The 26,872-nt window shown below is 33.3% G+C and overlaps 4 protein-coding genes, 1 long non-coding RNA gene and 1 other non-coding gene across 6 annotated transcripts; 4 read left to right on the top strand and 2 right to left on the bottom strand.

The window, feature by feature from the left end:
• The first annotated feature begins 66 nt into the window (after positions 1-66).
• LOC123689471 lies at positions 67-9,554 on the top strand. The gene is made up of 3 exons (XR_006750448.1): positions 67-217; positions 1,007-1,153; positions 9,429-9,554. It is a non-coding gene; the product is annotated as an uncharacterized LOC123689471 (long non-coding RNA).
• Positions 706-12,704, bottom strand: LOC111003693 (DNA-binding protein D-ETS-6-like). The gene is made up of 6 exons (XM_022274346.2): positions 12,304-12,704; positions 10,142-10,284; positions 9,414-9,549; positions 1,979-2,082; positions 1,735-1,881; positions 706-1,125 (listed from the first exon to the last, which is right to left on the bottom strand). The coding sequence occupies exons 1-6, from the start codon at positions 12,374-12,376 to the stop codon at positions 1,003-1,005; spliced, it is 726 nt and encodes a 241-aa protein (XP_022130038.1). The 5' UTR covers positions 12,377-12,704; the 3' UTR covers positions 706-1,002.
• A 379-nt stretch (positions 12,705-13,083) lies between these two features.
• On the top strand, positions 13,084-13,165 carry Trnas-uga. Its single transcript has one exon. It is a non-coding gene; the product is annotated as a tRNA-Ser (tRNA).
• Positions 13,166-14,194: 1,029 nt separating this feature from the next.
• Positions 14,195-15,863, top strand: LOC111003683 (trafficking protein particle complex subunit 4). Its single transcript, XM_022274331.2, has 4 exons — positions 14,195-14,517; positions 14,896-14,987; positions 15,059-15,245; positions 15,492-15,863. Exons 1-4 carry the CDS (start codon positions 14,343-14,345, stop codon positions 15,689-15,691), a joined length of 654 nt encoding a protein of 217 aa, XP_022130023.2. The 5' UTR covers positions 14,195-14,342; the 3' UTR covers positions 15,692-15,863.
• A 1,910-nt stretch (positions 15,864-17,773) lies between these two features.
• LOC111003681 (WD repeat-containing protein 26) lies at positions 17,774-24,560 on the bottom strand. The gene is made up of 10 exons (XM_045629626.1): positions 23,987-24,560; positions 22,419-22,590; positions 21,753-22,181; positions 21,437-21,570; positions 21,012-21,129; positions 20,558-20,686; positions 19,779-19,912; positions 19,351-19,451; positions 18,307-18,422; positions 17,774-17,997 (listed from the first exon to the last, which is right to left on the bottom strand). Exons 1-10 carry the CDS (start codon positions 24,127-24,129, stop codon positions 17,839-17,841), a joined length of 1,635 nt encoding a protein of 544 aa, XP_045485582.1. The 5' UTR covers positions 24,130-24,560; the 3' UTR covers positions 17,774-17,838.
• Positions 24,561-24,831: 271 nt separating this feature from the next.
• LOC111003682 (out at first protein) lies at positions 24,832-26,796 on the top strand. The gene is made up of 6 exons (XM_022274329.2): positions 24,832-25,070; positions 25,157-25,270; positions 25,349-25,483; positions 25,901-26,081; positions 26,173-26,315; positions 26,476-26,796. The coding sequence occupies exons 1-6, from the start codon at positions 24,987-24,989 to the stop codon at positions 26,626-26,628; spliced, it is 810 nt and encodes a 269-aa protein (XP_022130021.1). The 5' UTR covers positions 24,832-24,986; the 3' UTR covers positions 26,629-26,796.
• Positions 26,797-26,872: the final 76 nt, after the last annotated feature.

The raw sequence follows: 26,872 nt of genomic DNA, 5'->3' as shown, positions 1-26,872 counted from the left end.
CAGCGTCCGGCGCAACAAGGCCGCTACATGTTTCTCATTTTACAGGCCTTCAACTAGAAAAACAGTTCAGAAACAGCACTATAATAAGAAACATATTAAATGCTTCACAAATTAAATGCCTCAAAGTCCATGTCACATTGTCTATATAGTGCTTTCCTTTATAACTTCATATTTTCTTGAGTCATTTCAAACTGTTATATAGTGATATAATATGAAGGTATGTAGTGTGATAAAAAATCGAGACAAAGTATTTGATGTAATTGCTTTTACATCTTTAGTTTTATACACTGCTTTATATATAAAAATGCCTTATTTTATTGATTTGTTTGTCTTCCAAAAAATATTATTTCGATTGCCGCGTCTAAAATATCAGGTGAAATCAATATTTGTGTACAGAATATTTTCTGTCAGTTTAATTCGTAATAAATAACCGAACTTCGGCACAACACCGATTAAAGACAAACGTCCAAAAGAGATAACAAAATTATTTTTTGCATAAATTTATGAGTTCATTAGATAAACCAAATCACTAATACTCAAACAATTTTTTTAAAGTAATAAACCGCATGAGAACCTGCAGCATGTCTGGATAATTATTACTTTTCTATAAGTACGTTTATAAAATAAAAGGCATTATATGACAAAAAGGAACTTTATTTATATTTTGTATCAATAAGTATAAGTTTGAACTTATTAACACTTCCGACTTCAACGATAATCGTCAGTAACATTATTCTATAAAAATATAATAATAAAAACAAAACAAAAGCTTAACAAGATGAAAATTATTTGTTTATTAACAAATAGGTAATAAATCCAGTAGATACCTACCGAAATTAACAATACTGCAAGTGTATCATTATTAAAATATCTATTAAACAATAATTATTGCATTCATAACGACTGGTTAGTGCTGTTGGATCTCAGGAAGTGCGTAGTTTCCAGTTAAAATAGAAACAATGCGAGCATTGAGCTTAACAATGTTTAATTCGGCAAATGTTGTCAGTTTGTAGAGTGATGTGGATGAGGAGGAAGGTAGGGCCAATAGGGAGCATCTGTCTGGGACTGGCAGGCTGCAGCTAAGCCCGCCCAGCAAAACTTGTACGCATATCGCTTTCCGGGGACCTGGTAATAATGTTCTGAATTAGCCAAGGTAAATTCCAATTATGGTTGTAAAGTCAAAATTAAATCATTTATTAAAATTCGACCACCTAAAATGGCACTTTGAAACGGTAAATAAAATGTAAAGATGATTCTAGTTGCCCCTTCCAAAAGGTATTTTTCGTGTGGAGAAGAATGGGCAAGAAACTCCACACTTACTCTTTTAAAATTGGATTTACAATATTTGTATACTACGAAGACAATGTACCCCTAGAATAAAACTACTATACAGGTATATTATGTTCCTCACATATTTACAAATATCGAAACCGTAGAATATTATACATTAAAAGAAAATTATTAAAAATACAATAAAACAGTGTGTGTGATTAAAATAAAATAATTATGTAGTATTATAAATATGTAGTAATAATTGGCCTGTATATTAGTTTTTATTAATTTTATAAAATAAAAAATAACATAAATATGTAAAATTGATTATGTCAAGGCTCTATGATTGTCCTATGGAGCAAGACCAGCATGTTTCCAAGCAACAAACCGAAGATTTAGTACGAAGATCAAAAAAATAAATAGTAAAAATAGGAAATATATCTGGGCAAAAGCTTTCTTTACCTTCCCCATGATGTTCTTGTCGTAATAGTAGCGTAGAGCGCGTGATAACTTGTCATAGTTCATATTGGGTTTCTGTTTGCGGCGTCCCCACCGTCGGGCCACTTCTTCGGGGTCCGAAAGACGAAACTCTCCCTCACCCGGGGCACCCTGAGTGGCAAAGTTTACGTTGATTTGGAAATTTAAATAGACGCTTGTTATTAAAAACAATAGACTAATATTGAAGATGCTGTGACTTCAGACATACCTCCCAGCAAATACCAGGTGAGCCCGCCGCTAATTCTTCGAGTAAGAACTGCCAAAGTTGCACTTGTCCGCCGCTAGCTCGCCCGCCTAGCGCCGCGTATGGATCTTTTGAACAATATTTGCATAGTAGGATATATATATATATATATATATATATAATTATAAATAAACGCATTTAAAACAAATACACAAGACAATTGTGATATTGTCCTTTTTTTAGAACTCATCATAAATACTCTGTGTTTATAGACGAAAGGTTTATACCAATATTAAGTAGTAATAAAAATACTATACTTTAAATAATATTAAAAGTAATCACATAATTCAATACGTAGATTATATACACATACAAAGAAACAATGGCCATACAATATGAAGTGTAACTTTAGTCCTTTCTTCATATCTTTGCTAACAAAATTTGTCATTTTCTTATCGTAATAAAACATGGCACCTTGATAGAGTTGCTGCAAACGACGATGTTCACTTGGACTAAGCCACAGCATCACATTTTATTTAAACACATGTCTGTTGCATTTATTCTTGTAACTTGTAACACTTATTTAAACAAATAATTAGTAATGAGATGAATGAGAGTAAATCACTGAATCCAAAACGCGTTATAATAATGATTTTAGTGTGCAAGTAATTTAAGAGTCGGATGTAGAGCCTTACGTCCGGATGGAGGACCGGAAGTGAGTGAGTGTCTCACGGTTTCCGCAAGGCCCGCCTCTCAACCACCCCACAGCCCTCCCACTAGATTAACGCGTACACTTTTGGTCCTTCACATGACTTGAGAGCTTATACGGATTATCATAACACTGTGTATTAAATGATATCTTAAGAGTACCTATTCGTGATTTAAAAAAATATTAAATGGAAGCTTTTATTTAAATCCTGTGACACAGCTGCGATGACGTATAATACTTTCAATAATACTACAGGGCCTGTTTCACAATGTCCGAATAAGTTCTAAATAAGCTATTTATTACTTATTGGTAGGATAAAATAGTGTTTGTTGCGTTTCAGGACTGTCAAATAGCGCTATTCGTCATGAAATGCGAAATATCTTATTCGGAACTTTTATCTTCCGAATAATTTATGTGTTGCATAGCTATTTGGTACTTTATCCATACATTGTGAAACAGGCCCTAAGAATAAAAAAGATAAGCTCAAGATAAAGTTTACCTTGATAAGTTTTTATGATCCGATTCACTAATCTAACTCACTAGTTACATTCTAAAAATTAACTTTAAATAACTTGTATTAAACCATTTCAGCATATTTTATATAATATTATAAAAATAAATTGCTGTTAGCTTAAATTTGAGAATGGATGGATCGATTTGACTAATTATTATTTCTTCTTTGTGGAAGTTCAGGGAAGGTTTAAACGGTTGAAAACATAAATAGATTAGGAAAAAATAATAATATTAACAGACTTAAATTTTCCAATACTGTTTCCAGCTGAGAAATATTTGATGTATTTTGTTTTTTTTAAATAAAAATAATTTGATACATTTAATAATTTGATTTTGATACATATTTTGATACATTACATACATTTGATTTTAATTTTGATTGATTTTGATCTTTTTGGTCTGTTTTAAAAGTTTCGTATTAAGTTTTTACAAATATGTAGATGTAGGTACTGGATCATCTAATCAATCAATAAAAAATCAATCTAAAGTAATTATAAATAATATGATTATATAAAACCCTACCAAGAATAAATCTGACATTGCTGCGCTTATTATGCAATTGTATTAGATTAAATATATTACGATTATTTATATCAGTGAATCAAAGAAGGGAGAAAATTGTGATCTCTCAGCATGTGGTAGCTTTATTGACTCAGTAATGTCGGGACTTAGACGCCACTGGGTTTTCTTTATTTTAGATATAGGAAACACTAAAGTTTTCGCTTAGTGCATTAGTTTTATAATATGATAATAAAGTGCAAAACTATGTGTAAATTTTTATTTATTTATTATTATTTATATAAATTTTAATTTTTTATATATTAAAATTATAATTTTAGGTAGAACAATAGCAAAAAATCCAAATGTGGCAATGATTTGTAACTGCTGTTCCTAGAAATTAAACTATTGCTATTATATAAATTAATAACTAGCCGTCATTTTTAGTAAGAGCGTCGTAATGGAAGCACAAGGTCGGGATGTAAATTATTTTAACCGCAGACAGCTCTTCTTGGAAAAACATTCTCTTAATTTAAGTCACACACTGATAGCGACTTTATGTAATCTGTCCTTGTATTATATATTATTTTGAAATATAAGAATAGTAGCTTATTTATTATAGAACACAATTATATAAATAGGTATCACTTATTCCACGACATTAAATTTGAACCTGTAGGCATCCCTGCTCATCGGCAAAGAAGACAGAGGGTGTGGGGCGAGAGAAAAGCCGGCTTAAAAAACTCTCGATACTGTTTAAAAAAAGTAAATTAGCCTGCCCATCACTAGTCCCCTGTCCCAGGGCCTTTTATCAACTAGATAATCGCTAACTTATACTACGCCCTTTTTACACAGCTTTTTTTCCTTTCTTAAATTAATTAAAAGGCAGAGATAAAAGAGCCGCTGGGATTTTAATAAAGAAGAGTCTCATGTCTTTCTGTGTTATATATTGAAATATAAGTAATGTTATAACCTTTACACATAAACTAACCTTAAAATATAATAACTAAAATATATTATTAAAAGGAGTTCCTTTACGCAAGGTTCCGAAGATACTGGTAGCGTTCCCCCTTTGAAAAGCTAGACTAATTCTTTGTCCAAAGTGGCTGACAAATAATGTCTGTGACACTTTAAACACTTTCTGTGTTTTACTGTGTTTGACTTTAGCTATTAGATAATGTTTTTGTAGGTTTATAATCTACAAATACATCTAATACATATTTATAATTTTGTATATAGGATGTTGATATGTCAAGAGCAAGGCTTTACTCAAATTGGTATAGAAAATATAATCTATCTCCTTCCTTGACTATCGTTTTCGGAGATGTGATTGAGTCTCCAATATGTCCCCACTATTCCTATGTCTACCAAATGAAAAAATATATTAGACGCTGTATTCTTGAGACTTAAGTCTACCAGTCTTTCAGAGGAAGCAGAACCGAGGGCGGAGCGGCACTGGCTCCGCCTATGCTCCGCCCCGCCACGGACCCACTCGACTGCACCTCCACCATCTTAAGATGTTCAGACATTTACACAATTTACGGGGCAATAGGATGTTGTCTCGTGAATTATCTAACGTTGTAACAGAAAACGGTCACTAACACCGCTCATAATAAAATAATAATAACCATACTTATATACATTTTTTGAATTTTTAAAAGCTGTACTTTGCAGCTTAGATATATTTATTTCACTAAGCCTAATATAAAAGAGTTTACAGTATCATAGGAATGAGAAATTATTTGTTAAATTTTGGAAGTTAAGATTAAAGTTGCAAATTGTTATGAAAACTCATTTGTCCAGTCGACATGGGAGGCGGTCGAACTACACAGGCACTACCGACAGGTACCGGCTCCGCATTCCAATGATTCATCTGAGGAGTATGTGAAAGCGGTCCACGCTCTCCCGTTCCCACGCTTCCAACATTCACCTATTCGAAGACCAAATCGCCAAACGTATAAGCTATTAAAGTTACTAACAAAATCGAGACATTTTAATTACTTTGAAAACTCTAATGGAGAAGTTTTACAATTCACACATTTTTACTATTTTTACCTATTTGAATCCGCATTTCTTATATTTAAATACTTGTTTTATATTTGTAAGTGCTTTCTTGTCGTCAGCCATTCCTTTAAAATACTTTTTAAATAAATATAAGTGAAGCTTAAATTACGTCATCATCGCCTGATAAAATTTGAATATGCTTTTAATATCACGGAGCTAAATTGAAAGTAGAGGGCGCAATAAATCAGAAGGCATCAAGTGGCGACCCCAACTTGCCGTGACGACTTGATCCCGGAGCCCCGGGACCGCATTGACTTGCTAATGTGCTCCCGCCGAGCGTGCGACGCTATTACCCTGCACCTTATTGGAAATCCCGTGGATCTACCATAATACCGTCCCCTACTGTATATTTTGCTCAAATAGAAAAGATTTTTTGTATTTATTATATTAAGAGATTAATAAATATTGACCTGTAACGACACCAAAGTAAGGTCAGGTAGAATTATATAGAATTTGAAATTTGTACCTATTTTATTTATTTAAACTGGCTCATACATATCGAGGATACTACAGCTAACTCTGTAAGTGTATAAAGTCAAATAAAAATAATTTTCATTATTGAGAATTTATAAATTAATTATAAATATATAAATATAATAGCCTTTTTTCGGACATAACATTTTTTTTTTCTTTTCGTAGATTATTATTTTCTTCCACGTTAGCGTGTCCATTTGCCAGGTGGCAAAGGCCTCCTCCAATCTTCTTAATAATGAATTAATTACATATTTATAAATAGAACAAGATTGGAAAGATATGTATACTAATATTATAATAATTAAAACAAAAATTCTCATATTGCGATGATTAATACAACTGAAAAATAACATATGTCTCAACCCCCACTTGGAGCAGACAGAATTCCGCGAACAATGAATGATTTTCAGGCTCATTGAGGAACCGCAGTACATCATAAGATCAACAATTTGTGACGCTGTTAATAAAACAAGAAATGTTTTGACGTCTCAGTCTGATATTATTTTCTGTGGGTGGAGCAGTCCGCAGCCAATCAAGTTAGAGGATATCAATTCACTTGATTTTTAATACCAGAGATATATAAAGCTAAATTGTTATCTCAAGGTCACATCAAGTGGCAAAACCTCGTTGACTCGAATTTAAATCGAACAATTAATCGATGACACATCAAATTATTCTCCCACGATTCATACAGTTTTTTTTAAACTGAAAGCAGCTGGCGCCAATGCTTTATATAAGTCAGATATTTTGAGATGAATAGTATCCGGAACTGTGAATCACATTTCCTAGTAAATAATGACTCACTTCCGCAAAGACCTCGAGTATGGAGACTACGCTTGAATGAGTCGTAACTTCTACAATGTATACAAATTTGATGGCTACACGGCCCTAATAACTATTAATACCTCGATAATGATTATTAATATTACTTAGAACATTTTGGCGTAGGAATGTTGATAATTCATGTTAATAACATTAAGAAACAAATGGGCTTTAGAAATAACAATAAAAGGACGTAAACATTTTTGAGTAGTTTACGGAAATGGCAAAAAAACAATTTTACTTTTAAACAATTTTTATTATATGTAATCAATGAAAGAAGCTTGCTTTAAAAATCGAATATATAAGATAATTGGTAATAAACACACAACTATTTACTGAAAAGTTCAGTCCTATTTATCCGGTAAGTATGACATCCTAATACTATTTAAATACAAAAATAATGATTAAGAATCGTTCGGAATTTATGTTAATCACTGCATACCGAAAATCGCTGTCATTTGGAGAATATTCGGAAAATGTTTGGCTCGCGACCATCGTTCGGCACGCGACATGCCCTCACGTCACTCATCGTTATTTTAATATTGGATAGTGAGAAAACAATCAGAGTAAACGATAATTTTATACGATTTTATCGTCAAGTCCCCTACTGTTCATTACGGCAGTAATGGCCTCTGATCTCGTTACAGATTAACTGACCATATCTCTCCCCGAAGAATAGACATATGAAGTTTCCTAAAACATATTTTATTTTTATTTTACGGAATAAACTCCCGGATTTATAAAATCGATTTCAAAATTATATATTTTTAAAAGAAATTTTTAGCTTTAGATTATTAAACTTAACCTACATATTATCTATAATGATAATCAAAATCCATTAGAAAACTGATATAAATTGTATGCAGTCAGCATTTCCCCGCTTAATTGTTGTGAGACGAAAGAACTAGGGATTTCAAACAATTTTTTCAGAATATTCTGTAGAGGTCAAAGCTGCTACTAAAAATATTTTACGAAAATAAATAGGTAATGTAACTTTCTGTAACAATCAAGATATTGAGGGTTTAACGCGAATGAAATCCACTGATTTTGCATATAGTGTAGAATACCTAGTATATCTTTATATTTCGGAATATTTTTTAAATAATTGTAAGCATTTTTATATTTATGATGTTACTTTTACAATTTTATAATGTTCTACACTCTACTAACACCACAGTAATTTTATTTTACTAAATTTGATTAAAATTGTTTTGCTCCTACCCATAGTATTTCTTTTTCCTTAGGTACTGGGTTTACCTGGAAGATCTCTTGTTAGCGACAAGCCCGCCAGTTGCCTACTAAGTGATTAATGTTATCTGATTGCATAATATGTAATATTTAATGCAACAGTGTTATTAAAAACAATATTATTCAGTTATATTAGTTGTATAATTTTTGTAATATTTCTGAAAATGTATGTAGTTTGCTGAAATTGAGTGGCATGTCACTTTGGGTAGATTTTATTGCGACTTTACCGATCTTTCTCGTTCCTGTCGAATGAGCACAGGTTTTTCGTTCATTATTTTTATTACAATCCAATTCTATTTCTACACTCCATAATGGATATTGACATTAAACTAAGAAAAATAAAGCTATAACATTCAAATTAGTAAACTTTAAAAAAATACTTAATATTGAATTAACTATATCCATTTCGAGATATCGATCATTAGGATTCTGAAATTACCATAATAGTCAAGGTCACTATTATATCACAAGTAGTCGTCATATAAATACAGGAAATGAGCTTGGGTATTTCGTTATATAGACGATGCTTTAAAAAATCATGGTGCTTTCGCGTTGATTTCTAAGAATTTCCCTGAGTCAGCGCGTGAGATGAATGGAACGCGGCCGCGTTACCTTACATTGAATCATGAGCAACTCATTCATTAGTTTTTTGGCGCGCAAAGCTATAACTAGTAGTATATGAACTAGATGGCGCTGTTATAAATATATAATATTGAGTCTAAATTGGCATTTCTTCTACAAACATTTTATAAGTATATTCATGCTATACGGGATATTGTTTCATTGTATTGAATATGAAATAAGGCATCTAATATAGATTTACGAATTGAGCTGCTTGAAATATATAGTTAATTATATTTTATGAATATTATATTTTTAGGATACAAGATCCTACCGCTGGAGTAGATGTTTTTTTATATATATCATATTTATGTGATATAAGATATTATTTACTTAATTTTATAGGTTGTTATTTTCAAGCTGATGTGTTTATTTTAAATGTATGTGAAATATTATCTAATTTGTAAAATCTATAGTTTTGCTGCTTAGAAAATAATTACTAAGTAATAAATTTAATAAAGAATAAATTTTTCGACAAGATATAAATATTATACTAACTATTATACATACTTGTGTGTGTTGCAGCGGAGGTCGAGGCCTGGTGTTCTGGCAACGGCTCTGGTGGTGGCCGGCCCTTTGCCTCCGCATGCACGTGCTGCACATAAGTGTGGAAGATGCGCGCCGCTTCCGTCTTGCCCTCGCACACCTGAAGGCACATATTGCTGATTACAAAGCAAACATAAATTGACAGGTATAGAAAAATCATACAGAAGATATGATTTCATTTTAAGAAAATAAAACAACCTAACAATAAAGGGTCAGTACTTTTCATATACTAGCACATATTATCAGATATTTTTTTTTAATGAAAATGTTATTTGCATGCCCTTTTGTAATCAGTACATTGTGCAGTTCTTTGTAATTAATTCATCATATGAACATGATTAAATAATGGCTTAATTGATGGCTTAAAATTATTATAATTATTATTAACTATACTGAATAGAGAGAGGACAAGAATATTTAAATATAATCCTTCTTCCATTTCTCAAGGTCGAGTAGTTTTTGTAATAAACCCGCTATTAATTTTGAAACAATTTTACAATACAATAACAATTTTATTAATTGTAATGTCTTGTTGTATTGCATGGTATGAAAATAACCGGAGTTCGTAGATACCCCCGCCATAACTTCTAATAGAGATATCGCTCGGGACATTCATAAGTACCAGCCCTGCTAGACCTGCCTTGATGTTTCTTAAGATGTAACCCCAGAGAGGAATCATTCCAGTGACTGACCTGGAGCCAATGTTCCTCAGTAAGTTGCAGCAAAGCAGCACCTGACGTAGGCAAAAGATGGCGGCGCGGTGCGTGCACGCGGAATGTACGTGCGGCCCAACGAACGCAACGCACCACGTCGCGTCGCACCCACGTCTCTGGGTCTGCAATGTTTAGTATTTAAGTATATATGTATAAAACTTGTAAATTTTGTTTCAGGTGAAATAAATTTTATTATATTTTTTTTTATTATTTAAATTTTCACTCTACTCCCCTGCCATAGTGTCCAGGGACTTTATATATCTAATTTTTTTTTTTTAATTATATTGGACTGTGATACGATATTGACGTAAGTTTATCAAAATTATAGACTTCGGATAATTCTTAAAGCACACAAATATTATATGAGGATATTCGCCAAGTGTATCTCGAAACTGATGATTAGACCTCGCTTGATAAATTCGTTTATGCAATGATTTTATAAATAGTAATAATAATCCAGCTGCGCTACAACCCTATTTGAGTCTTTTCGTCAGTTTTATTTCATAGACACAGGTGATCAGTCTGACATTTAAGAAAACAAAATGCATTACATTTTGTGCAAAAAATGTAAGGGTTATGGAATCTAGACCAATTTTAAATGATGAGGAATTGAATCTGGATGATACAACTGTATTTACTGAAATCACCGTGGATTCAAAACTTCAGCTCATATTCGAATTGGCGAAGAGACGGTCTGCATTTTAGTTCTGCAGCTTATGCGGTTAAAAGTTTCGCTCACTAACTGATATCGAGCTAGCCTTGTTTATTTTAGTTAGTTTCACAGTTTAATGATGATTGATGACTTATTATAATGGGGTCGATACCGGGACTCCTACGAACCTACGACCTCAGGGAGACCTCTGAGAATCTCACACTGAAGCCTCTTGGCCACTGCAACCATAAAAACAACAGTAACAGTTAACTATTGGGAAATTATGAGATAAACAAATATATTCGGTACTACAAAATTAATCAAATAAATTAAGTTTGGATCTAAAAGCTGCCGGTGTCTTTCAAATACACCAGCACAGCAACTAGTGAATCTGTGCAGAAAGTTCGTCCGGGGATTTGATGTCGCAGCAGTGTTAAATTGCCTTTTTAGCTTATTTTAGAAAGGAAACCCGAAATAGGGGGTTATCAATTCGACGTGTTATTTGTTATCTATATAATCAATCGAAATGTATTTAATCATATTGGTAACTATGTACACTTATGAACGTCATATCAAATACTGTTCCATCATTATATTTCGCATCAACAGTTAACAACGTAATTCTTAATATAAAATAAATAAACGTAAAATTTTTGAATAAAATCACGCGTAGGAAATAAAAGTTATACATATTAGTTCGCATAACTGTCACGCCAGTTCTCTTCTTGAACAGTCTCTTTTCTTAACGCTATCTACAGTTAGGTATATATATTATATTCTTTACCGAAGTATACAATAAAATTTCTATAGAATTACTATTTAACTTCACTATCAGTATGTGATATACTTAAGTAATAAAATTACAAAGAAAAGGCATAGGTAATAAATTAAACAATCATATTGTTTAACAACAATCATTTTGTTTAATACCACATTTTTATAAAATTGAGACCATAATGCACTACTGCTCATTTTATATTTTAAACAGCAAAATTTTTTTTTAAAGCATATTTTTTGTTTACATTCTAAATCAGCTGTAGGTACCTAATTCAAATGTACAACACAGTTTGGCTTTCTATTATATTATTAGTAATTTGACATGAAAATTGCTGAGGCAAAACATTTACTGCGCCTTAAAAAAATATACAAGTTTCGAATACGTTTCATGATCATTTGAAACTTTTACAAAATCAAATTAAAGTTCAGAATTTATATTTGTAAGTGACTAAAAGGACATCGGCAACGGGCCGTCGGCAGTCGACACCCATAAAATTGCGATTTTTTTCAAATTAATGCATGACGATTATATTATATTTCAATATTTATAAAAAATATACATAGTTCAATGGCAAGGCAGGAATTGTATATCCTAAAAATGAAAGTATTACACTTTTAAATTAATACACTTGAACCACAAATGATTTACTACTTGTCATATGTTTTTGATGTTATTATTTGACATTTCCATTTCGATTCAGATAAAAATTACCAGCGGGCACGGTTTCATCTCCGGAGTCGGTGTCAGTGTCAGAGGGCGAAGAGGGTGGAGGCCTAGGCTCCATGCAGGCATCGCGGGGCGCCAGCTTTCGCTAGCCGGATGTATTTTTGTCAAAGCTTCTAAACACTTGTTTTATTGTTGTAATTGATAAAAACTAACTCTAGCACTCAAAACGTATTTGTATAAGTGAAATAATAAATCACACAAAACTTTTGTAAAACTTGTAAAAAAAATTATTTCGAAAATCTATTTCAAATTAAGGCATTTAACGACTAGACTGGGAATCACTGCTTAGCAAGTTTAGATATCTTCTCAACACCGTCGACTCTACAACTTTACGTTAGTACCGCAAATCCGTTGGCAGTGCTGAAGGCAGAGGTGCCATGACAGCAGGCGCGAGCGCACTAGCGCACGGCGCGCAAATCTCGCGCTGTTTTTATTCATGTTCGCGTCATCTGTGACGTAGCGCACGATTATTCATTTTGTGACGAGGAAAACGCATTCTCAGAAGCTCTCTACAAAGATTTTTTTACTATAGATTAACAAAAAAGCTTATTTATTTGAATGACTCAATGGTGCTATAAAGCTGCATTTTATATTTTTGATGTCAGTCCAATTTAATCGTTTTTTCATCACGATAAAAATACTGAAAAATTGTTTACTTTGTATTCAATAAAGTAAATATTATTATATTATAGAAATTATTTCGCTAGGTATATTTGATTTTGATGCTATCAGTACTTGTATAGCAATTTTGACATTACATTCAAAGCTGAGGTGTCCGAGTGGTTAAGGAGTTGGACTTGAAATCCAATGGGTTCTACCCGCGCAGGTTCGAATCCTGTCCTCAGCGAAATGTACTTTTTTTATTTTTATACGTCGTTAGTGTAGAATGAAAAATAAGCACAAACTTTTCACGGACTGAACAGATTGTAATTGCTTTTTTTGGATGTATTTTATTTGCAAAATGTGTAGCAGGATATTAAAGACGATAACTTAGAAACTAAAACATACATTATATTATCCTTAATTATATATATTCTTATCAATATTAGTATCTACTATAACGATTATTAAACACATGGATATTCGAAACATCTTATTAAAATACGTAAACCGAATTCAATGAATTTCCTTTTATTACATTATTTTATTAAATCAAAATAATTATAAAAATATATAAATAGAGGGCTGTGTTTTCCTTAGGAGATATTGGTCTTTTATTTTCGTTAAGTCCATTTATAATTAGCCAGGTTGCAAGGTATTTCGGTTCGTATCGACTTGAATGGCCGAATATGGTAAATGGACTGAGTCTTTTTGAATATAGCATACTATCCTATTTGGAAAAATTTAAAATTACTTTCAGTTCGAACTTTACTATTTTATTTATATAATATTTAAAAGAAAGTTCAAGTTTTGTATTCACCATTTACCAGATCACTGTACTCGTTCGAGATAAATATCGGATTGTTTTTACAATGTACTTTAGGTCTTTTCTTACCTTAACATTTTTTTGTTGTGTTGAACATAACGACTAGCTGGTACACCCATTGTATCTATAAACTTTTTATTACCAGATCATGATATAAGTCTTAGTGACCAGCGAGATAAAAAAGGCCGAAAAACCGTACTAAAATATTTTTAATGTTTGATTAAAACAATTTAAATCGGGTATCTAATTTTATATATATGGGCAGGAAGCTTCAAGTATTATATTCTTAACAACAAGTCAGTTAATGCTTTAACTTTTTTAATTTTGATTCACACAATAACTGACGGAGACGAACGGCAACTCAACTTGCTTTAACAGTTAATGACAGATATTATCCAATATTGGTAAATCTGTGGTAAATTATAACTCAAACTCACTCGACACTCACATCAATAAACTTAAAACTTTTTGTTATTTGATAATTGTGTCGTACTGTATCATTTGTAGAGAACGGCAATAGTTTTAAATGTATTAAGAATTTCAAATAAAAATACATATTAAGTATAAGTATAGAATGTAATTTAGAAATTTGGTAATCATGGTGATATACGGTGTTTACGTAGTAAGCAAATCTGGAGGACTAATTTATAACTATGATCACAACATTCCCCGGATAGAAACTGAAAAAACGTTTGGATTTCCTCTTGATATTAAGCTACAGTATGAAAATAAAAAGGTTGTTGTTGTGTTTGGCCAACGAGATGGTATAACCGGTAAATACATTTAATTAATAGAAGAGAAAGTAGTTCTTATAATTATTGAATACTGAACAATATAAGCACATGATAATCTCGGTCTGATTTCTGAAATTTTGATGTCATTGCAACTGCTTCTCATGAATTCTACTTGATACAAATTAAACACATTTAACAAAAAGTTTTTAAAGGAACCATTAAACAGCTGAAATGAATATTTTTCTTTTACACTGATATGTCAATATGTAGAGTTGCATACAGAAATGGGACTTTGTACAAAGTAAGAGTGATTTTTCGACATACTAGTCTTACTTGGAGCTAAGTTTCATTTCTGAATTTTACCTATAGATTTATGGATGGGTATTATTTGTCATTTAACTAAACCTTTATTACCAGTGGGACATGTCTTACTATCAGTAAATGGTTCTCCAGTTACTGGAAGAAATACAGAAGATGGAAGGGATGTATTCGAAGTAATTGAAGCTAAAGTAAGTATATAAATAATGAAATACTTCTAAATAAAAATTTCTATTTCTCTATTCAAAAACATATGTTTTAGGAAAACTATCCTCTCAGTTTAAAGTTTGGTCGTATGAGAGCTACAACAAATGAGAAAATAGTGTTAGCAAGTATGTTCTATCCACTTTTTGCCCTTGCCAGTCAGCTGAGTCCAGTGCCCAAGAGTTCAGGAATAGAGACCCTCACTGCTGACACATTCAAGCTTTCGTGCTTTCAGACCTTAACTGGTGAGATTGCTAAATTGTTTTTAAATTTTTTATGTTATATGTTCTGCTGGGACATATTATTTTAGGCCCTAAAGTATTGTTCTATGCAAATGTTCTCTACCCATAAAGGGGTATAGTTTGTATCTTGACAGTTCATAAAATAGCATATTTCTTATTTACAGAGAAAATTCAATAATGAATTTATGTCTTAAAGATGCATATTTTCCTTTCTTATTGATCAAACATTAAATTAATAATTGTTCACAGGTGTTAAGTTTATGCTAGTGACTGATCCAAACATGCAAGGCACTGAAGTTGTACTAAAAAGAATCTATGAATTGTATTCAGACTATGCTCTTAAGAATCCCTTCTACTCTTTAGAGATGCCAATCAGGTGTGAACTATTTGACACATCTCTACACACTTTGCTGGAGCTGGTGGAAAAATCAGGCACTGCAAATTTATAGATGCCAAAGAAGAAAAGGCAAGAAGGCAATTATGTCGAGCCCTGAATTATTGTCACATCCAAGACTCATATTTATTAGTGTATGTGCACTTATGTATGGAAATGCTTTATTTAGGGCTGGTTCTCCTAAGGATAGGCAAACGATTATTAAATGGGATAGTCATCTTGCAATTTATTGTAGTATTTTTTTATTAATCTTTAGTAAAGGAACAATTATTAGATTTATCAAAATTTCAAATTTTAATATGTCCTTATGTAAATGCATATTCTTTTCAAACAAATTATTTTATTTTGTGAGAAATATACTATTAGTATATATTCAATTACACCTGATCGTATATGACTAGGAAATGCTAAAATAAGGGTTACAATTGTATTTATTAGATAGATTTATTTTAATAAAAATTTATTGATATAATATTTATTATATAACAATTGAAAAAGGCTAATATTAGCCTGCACACACCACCTCTATATCTATTGTTATTCATATTATAACTATGTTACCTACAAGATAGGACCATTCACTCTTTGTACTTCTACACACACATGCACATACTGTCTGCTCTTCTGGTATAGACACTCCAGGGAAGATATAAGGTACATCTGAATTATTTTTGAGAGGAAATGTAAAATAATTTTTCTTTAAGAAAATACAGTAATTTATTTAGGAACAACAGCTTGGTTGGTAGTTTATTATACCCTGGAGTTGTCATGATTCAATCTGTTGAGATTAGTTTGGGTGGCCCTTGCATAACAATCAACACTTATAAGCGGGAAAGCTAAAGTGAGCCGTCACTCTAGCGGAGCATTGAATAGTGACTTGTACTTGAAATGAAAATGTTATGAATAGACAGAAACTATATAGAAAAATATTAGCCGCTTGCTAGAGTGGCGAGCCGAGCATTCAATTAAAACTACATGATTTATATGAACCCTGTTCGAAATTATTTTCTGTTGAATAAAATGAACGTCTCCGCGGAGATGCCGTGGTCGGTATAAAAATAGTGTCCTAACACAAGTTATCTCTGTCTATAGTTAAGTCTTATTTAACATTATCTATTACTATTCAGCAAAGGATAAAGGAAAATTTCTTAAGATTATGATATAAGGCATTAGCGAAAGTTGGCCTGTTGGATTGGACATGGTCTGGTTTTAACTGATAATTCAATAGATATTACATTTTATTTGGATTAACCACACGATTAGCCAACAATAAGCCGCGATCAATTATTGTGCCAAATTACAGTCTTTATAAAATACATCTAATTTTGTTACGCCACACTTTTAACTTAAATAAATCTAATTTCTTTACCAATCTAATTATAATCTAGATAATTAATAGGGCAACACGAAGCAACTGATGACGTCATAAATGTTGCCTACTTAATGTAGAGACAATTCAAGAATTTTAGTTAATCTTTCGATGTTGCCACGTTATGCGTTCCTTTACCCTTTGCGACAATCCCAATATAGATTATAGTGAAACTTTCGTATTGAAATATAACTGATCACTATGTTCAACATTTCGACGTAATATTATTTAATTAAAATTTGTTAACGAACACAATTTTTTTCACTCTGTGAACCTTTGACATTATAATCACATTTTATTAACGTAAATTACAGTTCTTAAAACTTGTTTATTGATTATGTTTATAGGGATGGCCTACGAAGAACCAAATAAAAGTGCCAATGTTTAATGTGTGAAAGTAAAAATTAGTGTTTTTTTTTAAAGTATTGCACTTGACACTAGAATTTTTAATCACATTTAATCTTTTAAAACTTTTTATATAGAAATTCAATTTTAAAATATAAAATAAATAATGTTTGTATTGTTACTTATATTTTTTTGACTATGTTTAGAAGATGGTTATTTTTCTTGTCAAAAAAAATCATAGATTATCTTGCTTGCAATATAAATGGACAGCAAAGATATGGAGCACTTATACGATTTCATAAATTTTATATATTTCGGCAATAGTGCTCCATCCATTTACGGACATAGCCTCCCACCTAGGGCTGTGCGAATCAAATATCATTAATTATCCACACACAGTTTTAGATTTAAACAAACAATTCATTATGGTTATGTAAATTGTCATAATAATGATAAAGGTATCGAGGGGAATAGCAGAATACGTGTCATTAGTGAGGGCGTGGTCCCCATAGGCGCAGTGAGTAGTCGTCAGAGGCTGACACCAGCACGTCGTGGTGAACAGGGTTCCAAGCCACGGCGTTGACGCAGCGTGTGTGCCCTGCAAGAACCGCAACCGGTTCTTCGTGTTCTATCTGCCAGATGTACACCTGGAATATTTATGCCAATTAGGATTTTTCATGAAAATGTTAGTAGCCTACTCAAGGTTGAAACTTTTTGATAATTTTCTTACCATACTAAACATTTCATTATACTATATGACCTAAGTCATAATTTTATTTAATCTGTGCTTGTATATATTTAGCGAAAATATGGATGAATTTTACCTACCTATGCCACAGAGGCGAATACTGAGTTAGAATTGTTATTTTCGCTTAAGATCGTTCTCTATACATTTAAGGTTTCTGGAATGTTCTGGCATGTCACCGATTATACCATCGTTGAGAATATTGTCTCACCTTATTGTCTTCACTGCCAGAGGCGACGAAGTCCTGGTGCGCTCCGCCAAAGCAGGCGTGGATGGTGAAGTGGCCCTGGGACAGACCACGGAATCGACGTACCAGCGCACGCGCACCTGCATATAGATACATTTTCAATACCAGCCCCTCACAATATAATCAGCCATATACTAGAAAAGTGGTTGATTTTATTTGGATCGCCGACACATGTTATAACTATAACCTTCACTAAAATCGGTTAAAAATTAGCGAATTATAAGCAAATGAGCCGGCCAGTCCAATTAAATAAAGCTTGCTACTAAAAGTCCGTATATTTTTTTTGGATATTATATTTTCTCGAAGGTTCTAAAAATAAAACACGGATCAAAGATTTACCATGATTTCTTTATAATTAAATAATTGGGCAAAAAACAAGGCTGATTTTGAACCGGAAAAGAACCGTGAACCGTGTAAAAGTCAGCCTGGTACAAACATTAAAGCCTCTTATTTTTTATGAACTATCGGAAAATACTAGAATTTTTGTGGAACAAATCGTTTCACACTCGAAGACTTCGGCTAAAGCCCACGCGAATGGGCCGTCCGCGCCTGTACCAGCGATACACCATATTTCTTTTTATCATTTCGTAACAAGACCCATGAAGAACCGCCATACTGGTGCCTTTGTGGTACATATGACCCAGTATTTTGTGTCACTATCTCCCGGTCTAATAGTAACAAGGCTGAGTTTATTTTAAAATACACTCGGAACTAACGAAACAATTGTAACTACGATAACAAATTCCGTACTAAAGTATGTGCGTGTAGCATGGTGAGACAGACTTAATTTTTCTTTCAATTTGCTTTTATTTATAGACTAGAACATTCTAGTTGGTTTAAATTTAAGTTATTAATGATTTAATATATTACGAATGTGGTACAGCTGAAATACTAAGTCATCATTTGCAAATCGCGGCATCTTTCAAGAGTGAAACGAAACGTTACTGAAGCTGTTACCCAACACAGACACATAGTCAAGGCTTTATAAAGCGGTTAGAGTATACTCACGGACGTCCCAAAGATGTACGCCCTGGTTGGCGACGTTGAGCAAAAGCAGAGTATCCGCCGCATTTAAGGTCATCGCCATAACCGCGTGTTCCTCTTGGATCCTGCAAATGCACATCACATGCTTCAGAACAGAAGATATATAAGAATCCCTCATGAAATTTGATCTTTGCATTGTTAAATGTATTTTACAAACAATCTTGCTTATAATATTGTGAGAAAAGATAGGTGAGGAATGAAAATGTTGCCAGTTATCTTTTACGTTTTACAATTATTAATGCCTTATAGCTCAAAGTAACTTTTACATTAGGAGTAATTATATTAAAATGACTATTCATAAATTATGATCATTAATTTATCCTTCGCTCATTTAAGTTATTTTTGTTTCGACCAAGCCATCTTAAATTGCATTTTTTATGTTGTATACTCACAGGTTCCTATCAGTGAGGTCTGCGAAATAGTAGGCCCTGACGCGGTGATGAGTATCAGCTGCGAGTACAGCGCCATCAGCACGACATGCCAGCGCGTTCACACGTACACCATCCCAGTTGTTTATTAAAGTGCCCTAAGAAAATAGTATTTTTTCAAATAACACTTCTTCGACGGACTTAAACGCAAATAAAATTTGCATTCACGCGGCGTTTTGTTATGGCAACATTAAGGGCCTGTTTCACAATGTATGGATAAAGTGCCAAATAGCTATGCAACACATAAATTATTCGAAAGATAAAAGTTCCAAATAAGATACTTCGAATTTCATGACGTATAGCGCTATCTGACAGTCGTGAAACGCAAAAATACTATTTATCCTACCAATAAGTAATAAATAGCTTATTTGGAACTTATCCGGACATTGTGAAACAGGCCCTAAGTGTTCCAAGTTATTTGTTTGGCAAATTCCATGCATTACACAAAAATGTCGAGTTATATGAGTTAATTACATTTTATTTGAATGTGTATTAATCGCGTACACAAAAAACGCGATAATAGAAAAATGTACGGGAAGTAACAGATAAATTAAATTAATTTTCAGTATTCCTAACCAATCTTTTTTTTTAACAAACTGTTGGATCATATTTTAATAAACAATTAATATAATTTTTGCACACTATATTTATTAGTTATCTATAGATTACGAGACGATTATGTCTACTTTTGCAGGCAAAAAAAAAATCATGCAAAAGGTCTGTAATTTGGAAAAAATAATTACATCGAGTGTGCAATGGTAGAACTGGCCCCGTGCACCGCCGCATACAAATTTGTCAGAAGTCGCGTGCCACGCCACCGCCGTTAGGGAATCCTCTTGGGAGTGAGTCATCTTCAGGTGAAGCTGTTCCGTCTGTATTAAGATTAATTAAGATTTGTTAATAGTCTTCAATTGGTCCATAGAGGATGTAGTAGGTTGGAGTAAGTTCTACTATGATTACAATTATGATATTGTCCAACAAAAGTTTACCATGGTTTAGTGATACGTATATAACTTCGATTCAGAAAAAATATAGCAAAGAAAGCAACACTGTATTCTTTTATTTAATTCTCTAAAATACATATTTATCCCACAAATAGTTTACATAGAAATATTTTGTATAAAAACTTACGAGTTTCGTTACTTGAATTTAGTTTTCGGAAAATATACAAAAATCTACATATAGAAAACATGTTACCTCCATGTTCCATATCCACAAATCGGGGCAGTCTTCCGGCCCAACGGCGATGAGGTAGCGGCCATCGGGACTCCACGATAGATATGACACTCCGTACAAGTGACCCTCCAGTGATTTCCTGTTCATCACAAAATTATGAGATGATATTCCTGTCTTGGACAGGTATACGTAATGCCGTGAGACACATCAAATATTTGTGAACTTTTTTACATATAGATAACATCGCTCATTCAGTAAAATACTAAAATCTGCTTAAAGTATTTCTATGAGAAGAGGTAAATCATAAAAAGAACTCCTGATCATCTCTTGCTGATGGTTAATATAAAAGCAATTGTGTGTAATATCTGCATTGTTAATGCGTAACCTTCTATACAGCTGCAACATTGCCAGCCCAAAATATTAACAATTAAATTATCCATCATTACCTGAAGGAAAGTCTCCTGGCTACAGGATCAAAGTCCCATATCATGACCGTGTGGTCCTTAGAACCTGATGCCAATTTGGATCCATCCGGAGACCACTTACAGTACCATACTTCGTCACAGTGCTCGTTTAGTACCTATGTACCATAAAAAAGTGAAAACAATTATATAGGAATTATTAAAAAGAAATTCTTCCTTTTTTGTTTCGCCTTTCGAGATACGGCTTCATAACATAATTAATCATACAATAGTTTGGAGAGTTTAAATACTCTTATGTAATACCAGTATTATTGTAATTCAATATTAATTAGTAAAATACCTGTAAAGAGTGTATCGGGAACTGGTCAGCCGAGCATTGATGGTCGGCGAGTAGAGAGAAGGGGATGTGATCGGTTTGGTCTGGCGAGGGTCGCGGGGCGGCGTGGAAACGGCAGCGCTGCGCTTGTAGGGCGGCAGCCTGAGCGAGTAGCGCACGAAGGCGGGCGGGCGGCATCATGAGCGCGGGCGGAAGGACGGCCTGCACGCGGGCCAACACCGCGGCACGCGAGGCGGAACCACCGGCCCACTGCGCTCTCGCCCGTAGCTCGCCTGCGTCGGCACACATCATGAGCGCGGACAATCTGTGCACGCGCGGCGTGTCATGCTGCAGGGGTGTCAATTCGTTCCGCAGCACGTGCAACGCATCCAGCACGCGCCCTGCCTCGAGATGCTCTAGATACTTTTGCTCTAGCACCACGAACTTCATCTCCTACACAAAATGGATTTCAAAAACGTTTTATCAGTCACTCTTATTCATTTATTATCGAAGATCTTGTTGGGATTTGGGATCCGTAGGACACCCACAAAGAATAATATAGATAACATGATTTTTAAAGGCATAAAAAGTTATGTCGACTTGTTTATTAAGAAAATCAAATTGTCATGAGAGCTTTACACTTCACTTATTTCCCTGCACCTAAGGAGTAGCAAAATGTATTGAGCTTACGGAGAGATTGTGTGTGTCGCGATGCGGTGAGTCACGTAACAGGTCGTGCAGCGCGCGCAGATCATGGTCGGCCTTGACCCAGTCACCAGCCAGCACGTGCTGCCGAAACGTTGCTGCCGCCGGGTGTTCCAGATGCAGCCCCGACTCCTCCATCAGGAGGGTCGCGCTACGTCTGTTAACAAACAATAATCATCATATCAAAACAGTAAGTTCTCTACTCTACAATGCTCTTTCTTAAACCTTTTTAATTAAACTCATTTAGAGTATGAACTAGTACGTGGCTGGCTTTTCTTCATCTTCACCTAGTTCGCGTGCTTCCGTTTTTAAACACTCGTTTTTTCTGGGATATCGGAAGCAGGCTTACATACAAACCCAAAAATAATGCATTACAGTAAAATAACTATAGTAACTATAAATAAAGTAAATTCTGTCCTCCTGATCTTCGTAACATTACCATTGAAATAAAACTTGTATACAATATATTATATTATGGGATATTAAACTTATAATTACTACCAATTTGAATAGTTATGATCAAGTGTTGTTCATGGAAATAAAGAGCAATAGAAATATCAGTACAAACAATTGTAATGCACAATATAACAAATTATAATTATATAAACAATCACACTGATAGTCCAATATATATTTATAACTTGTATCAAGATGACACATAGGGTTCTTAATAAATTAGGAAAACCCAGTAATATAATATTGTTTAAAATCAAACATTAATTATAACTAACAGCTTTTTAATGTAACACTCACACAACTAAACCTTGATTTGGCCTTCAGCATCCTTAATGATGAACATAATATATAATCAATACACCTATTTAACTTTAATATCCCATATATATTGTTTGCAATTTTTATTTCACTACATACTGAATGGAATAAAGTACTAAAACAAACAAAATATGAAACTTTAAAAAACAAAGAACCTAAGTAATATATATTAGTATGTAAAACATTAATAATCTTGGCATGTATCAGCTCTCATACATACAAGTCATGCAGTGAATATTTTGTTGAAACATTCATGTTCTGTATGATGCAAAAAAAACTTTTACAGATATAAATATAATATGAGTTATGTCTAAAAATATAAATGAAAATATAAAGTAAACCAAAAACATCAGAAGAGAATGTAATTATCATTTGATACATAATTATTATAGCTGTACAATACTAATATTATCTTAAAATTCCTGGCTTTATTGTAGACTCACTTATCACCTTGATTTAAATTATGAGTAAAGGAAAAGATAACACAATCACTGTTGTTTTCTTGTATTTAAATGTGGAAATGTTTAAACATATTATTAGTAATTTAGATATTTTAAGAAGAGTCATCCATTAAATGTCCAATCCAGGTTTGGTTTTGTTAGATAATAGATTGTTAGTTAAACTCTGTTAACTAGGATGAAAAAAAACAAAGATTGATTTTTTACATTTACAAATCATCACATAAACAAAGCAAATATGGCCATCAGAATTAAAATGTCTTCTGAGTCTTCAAAAAGACAAGCTGTAAATGTAGCTGATAGAAATTAAATTTCACTTACTCAAGTCCAACAGAGACCAAGTGCTGTCCAATGAGTCGGACAATTTCTTGGTCAGTAGTGGGCATCTGCAGTGCGGGAGCCAGGTCCCCATTGCGCACAGAATCCCCGTTGAGGTGCGCCCCGTTCGTGCATGGTTGGTGCATGTTCGGTGGTGGCGACTGCCTCCGCGAGCGCTTGCGCGGCGGCCGTTGGCCCTCGTCTCCCGAGTCACTGGAGGCCAGGCTGGCTGCGCGTGCTCGCCGCGCGCCTCCGGTCACGATCCCCGCCGCATCGGCCTCGTCCGCGCGTGACGTCACGCCCGCTGCTCTTCACTCGCACTCAATTCACCATCACTCTTTGTTCTTTTACAAAGGCTTTCTCGCTTGTGCCAACAACACACTTCTTTTAGGGATTTTCTATGTAAGGTAATCCAAAACACTTTTCTAATGGTTTATTTTGGTATTATTATGAATCTCCAACGCTTATACAAAGCGTACACAAAAATCAGCTGAAAATGAACGATCGTCGACAGCTGTCTATACATAGAAAACAATAGGGACGACGAACTACGAAAGCGCGTAGGTGCATTAGGTATGAATCTTATTCTGTAACTTAAAAAAAAATATCCACAGAATATAAAAACAAACTTACAAAAAAATTCGAAAAGTTGAAATTATTTTTACTGCAGTAAGCTAATATCTTTTACATCAAAAATATAAGGTACAGGTTAACTAGGAGCTAAATCTTTTATATTTAATTAAACATGGTTTTTAAATGAATCTTAATACGGTCAGCAGTGGGTTTTAATCATTATTATTGTCTGTGGTAGTCTTATTGTGGTGGTATTTTCAGTGTTCACACTTCAGCTTCACAGTCCAAATGTCAAATGGCCATTGACTCCCGTATTAGTTTTAAATGATTTTGTTATTATTTTTAAATTATGTGCAAAGTGAAACGTATATTTATGTTTCATCTGTAAATAGCAGAATTTTAATGTTTAGTTCAGTATTAAATCGTAAAAATGCGTGATATCGTTTCATGTATTCTTTTGATAAGTTTAATAAAACCATCGAATTTACAATTACTGATAAACGTTAGGAATCAGGTAAATTTTGTATTACAAGTGAAGTTAGTTTTAGTATTACAAGTGAAAGTATGTTTTAAAATTCTATCAGTATATTTAATTTTCAGGGAGGTGATGTTTTACAAGAAAATATTACTGCAAATGTATCTGAAGATACTGTAACTCTCGATTTTCTACGTTTGGATGGTACTTACGTATCACAATTAGTCGACTTTACAAATGTACGTAAAAAATAATTTAACAATAAAATAAATAATGGGTAACATATTGGGTACTTAGCACATTTTATTCTATTTAAGGAAGTTGAGGCAATGAAAGTTATAATCCCGGCTGAAGAAGAGCTTGGACAGTCAGGTTACCAAATCTTATGCTTTCTTACACATGCTGCTCAGGCAGACTTCATTGCACCAGATGCTATGGCAAAACTGCGACAGGTATAGACTTAATAAAACTATGATGAAATAAGTGATTAGCATTTTATAGGTTTAGATAATTACCAATGTCAATTCTACATTTATGAAAATAAATATTTATATCATAGGCAATGCATTTATGCTGTCAAGCTGAAATGATAACTTTCTCCTTTGGGTTCTTGTAGTTTATTAAATGTGATTTGTAACAAAATATATTTTATAGAAAAAGGTTAAAGTTGACAATTCAATGCCTTGAATTTGATTATTCTGAGTATGTACGTACAATCTGAGTGTACAAAAAACTAATTATTATCTAGTTCGGTTAGGTTAGGTTAGTATATTAATATTTAATTTTAAATAACTGTCCAAAATACGAATTATTATCTAGTTTGGTTAGGTTAGGTTATGTTAGGTATTGAATTGTAAACCCAACCCTAGAAAAATGCTGGGACTGTACGGATGGCTGAGGAGGATAAAGGCTGGAGACAAACTACAGCAACTGCCTGGGCTAGTAGAGTGACACGATTACTATCACCAGCTGCTGCTAGGCACTGTGCATCAGCCAAAGATCATGTGTACTTACGAGCTGCAGATTTGACCAGATGGGCTCCTAGACCAGGTTTATTTTATTTTTGTTTTTAAACTTTAGTTGAACTCTGTTTTAGGGGTTTTTATGTGAAATTGCAATATATTTATTATAACCCCCACAGGAATGGAGCATTCATCATATGCCTCAGAAGTCAGTCCATTCCCAGAACATGCATTGGCATCTGACACTACTGATGGTTCACCATTTGTGCCTGCTTGTGTAGCTGAGACAGACTCTGCTAACGAGTGTATTTGTCACTTTGAGGTAATAAATTATAAGTTTGATTATAAAAAAGATTTTTAGATCAGTTATATTTCTCTATTTACTTTTGAATGATGGAGGAGTTCTTTTATGCCAATTTAAAAACATTGAAGATATTTATAATCTTATGTTTTTTTTAACTGATAAACTTTTACCATTACAGGTTTGTGTAAATTGGTACCCTTGTGGACTAAAATACTGCAAAGGTAAACCACAAGGTGGATTGAGCTATAGGTGCGGGATCAAGACATGTCATCGCTGCTATCGGTATCATTTCTATGTACGGCGCCGAGACACATGCCTCACATATATGTGACACCAGGATCAAGTCATACTTCATTGGCTATATGGTGCTCCTCGTATTCTTGCTCTAGTCATAACAGCTTCCATATTATTCAAAGTTTTATGACTTTATAAGACAATACTTTTGTAAATATTTTGCTAGTGTATTTAAGAATAAATGTTACTATTTAATTGTTTTCCATGTCATACTTTCAGTCTTGATAATTTTCCTAATTTTTTTTCCCACACAAAAATATGTAATGTGGCCTTGTGTGTTA

This window comes from Pieris rapae, chromosome 9 (assembly GCF_905147795.1).
Source record: "Pieris rapae chromosome 9, ilPieRapa1.1, whole genome shotgun sequence".
In the NCBI taxonomy this organism is placed as follows: Eukaryota; Metazoa; Arthropoda; class Insecta; order Lepidoptera; family Pieridae; genus Pieris; species Pieris rapae.
This window is presented reverse-complemented; position numbering and strand designations above follow the sequence as displayed.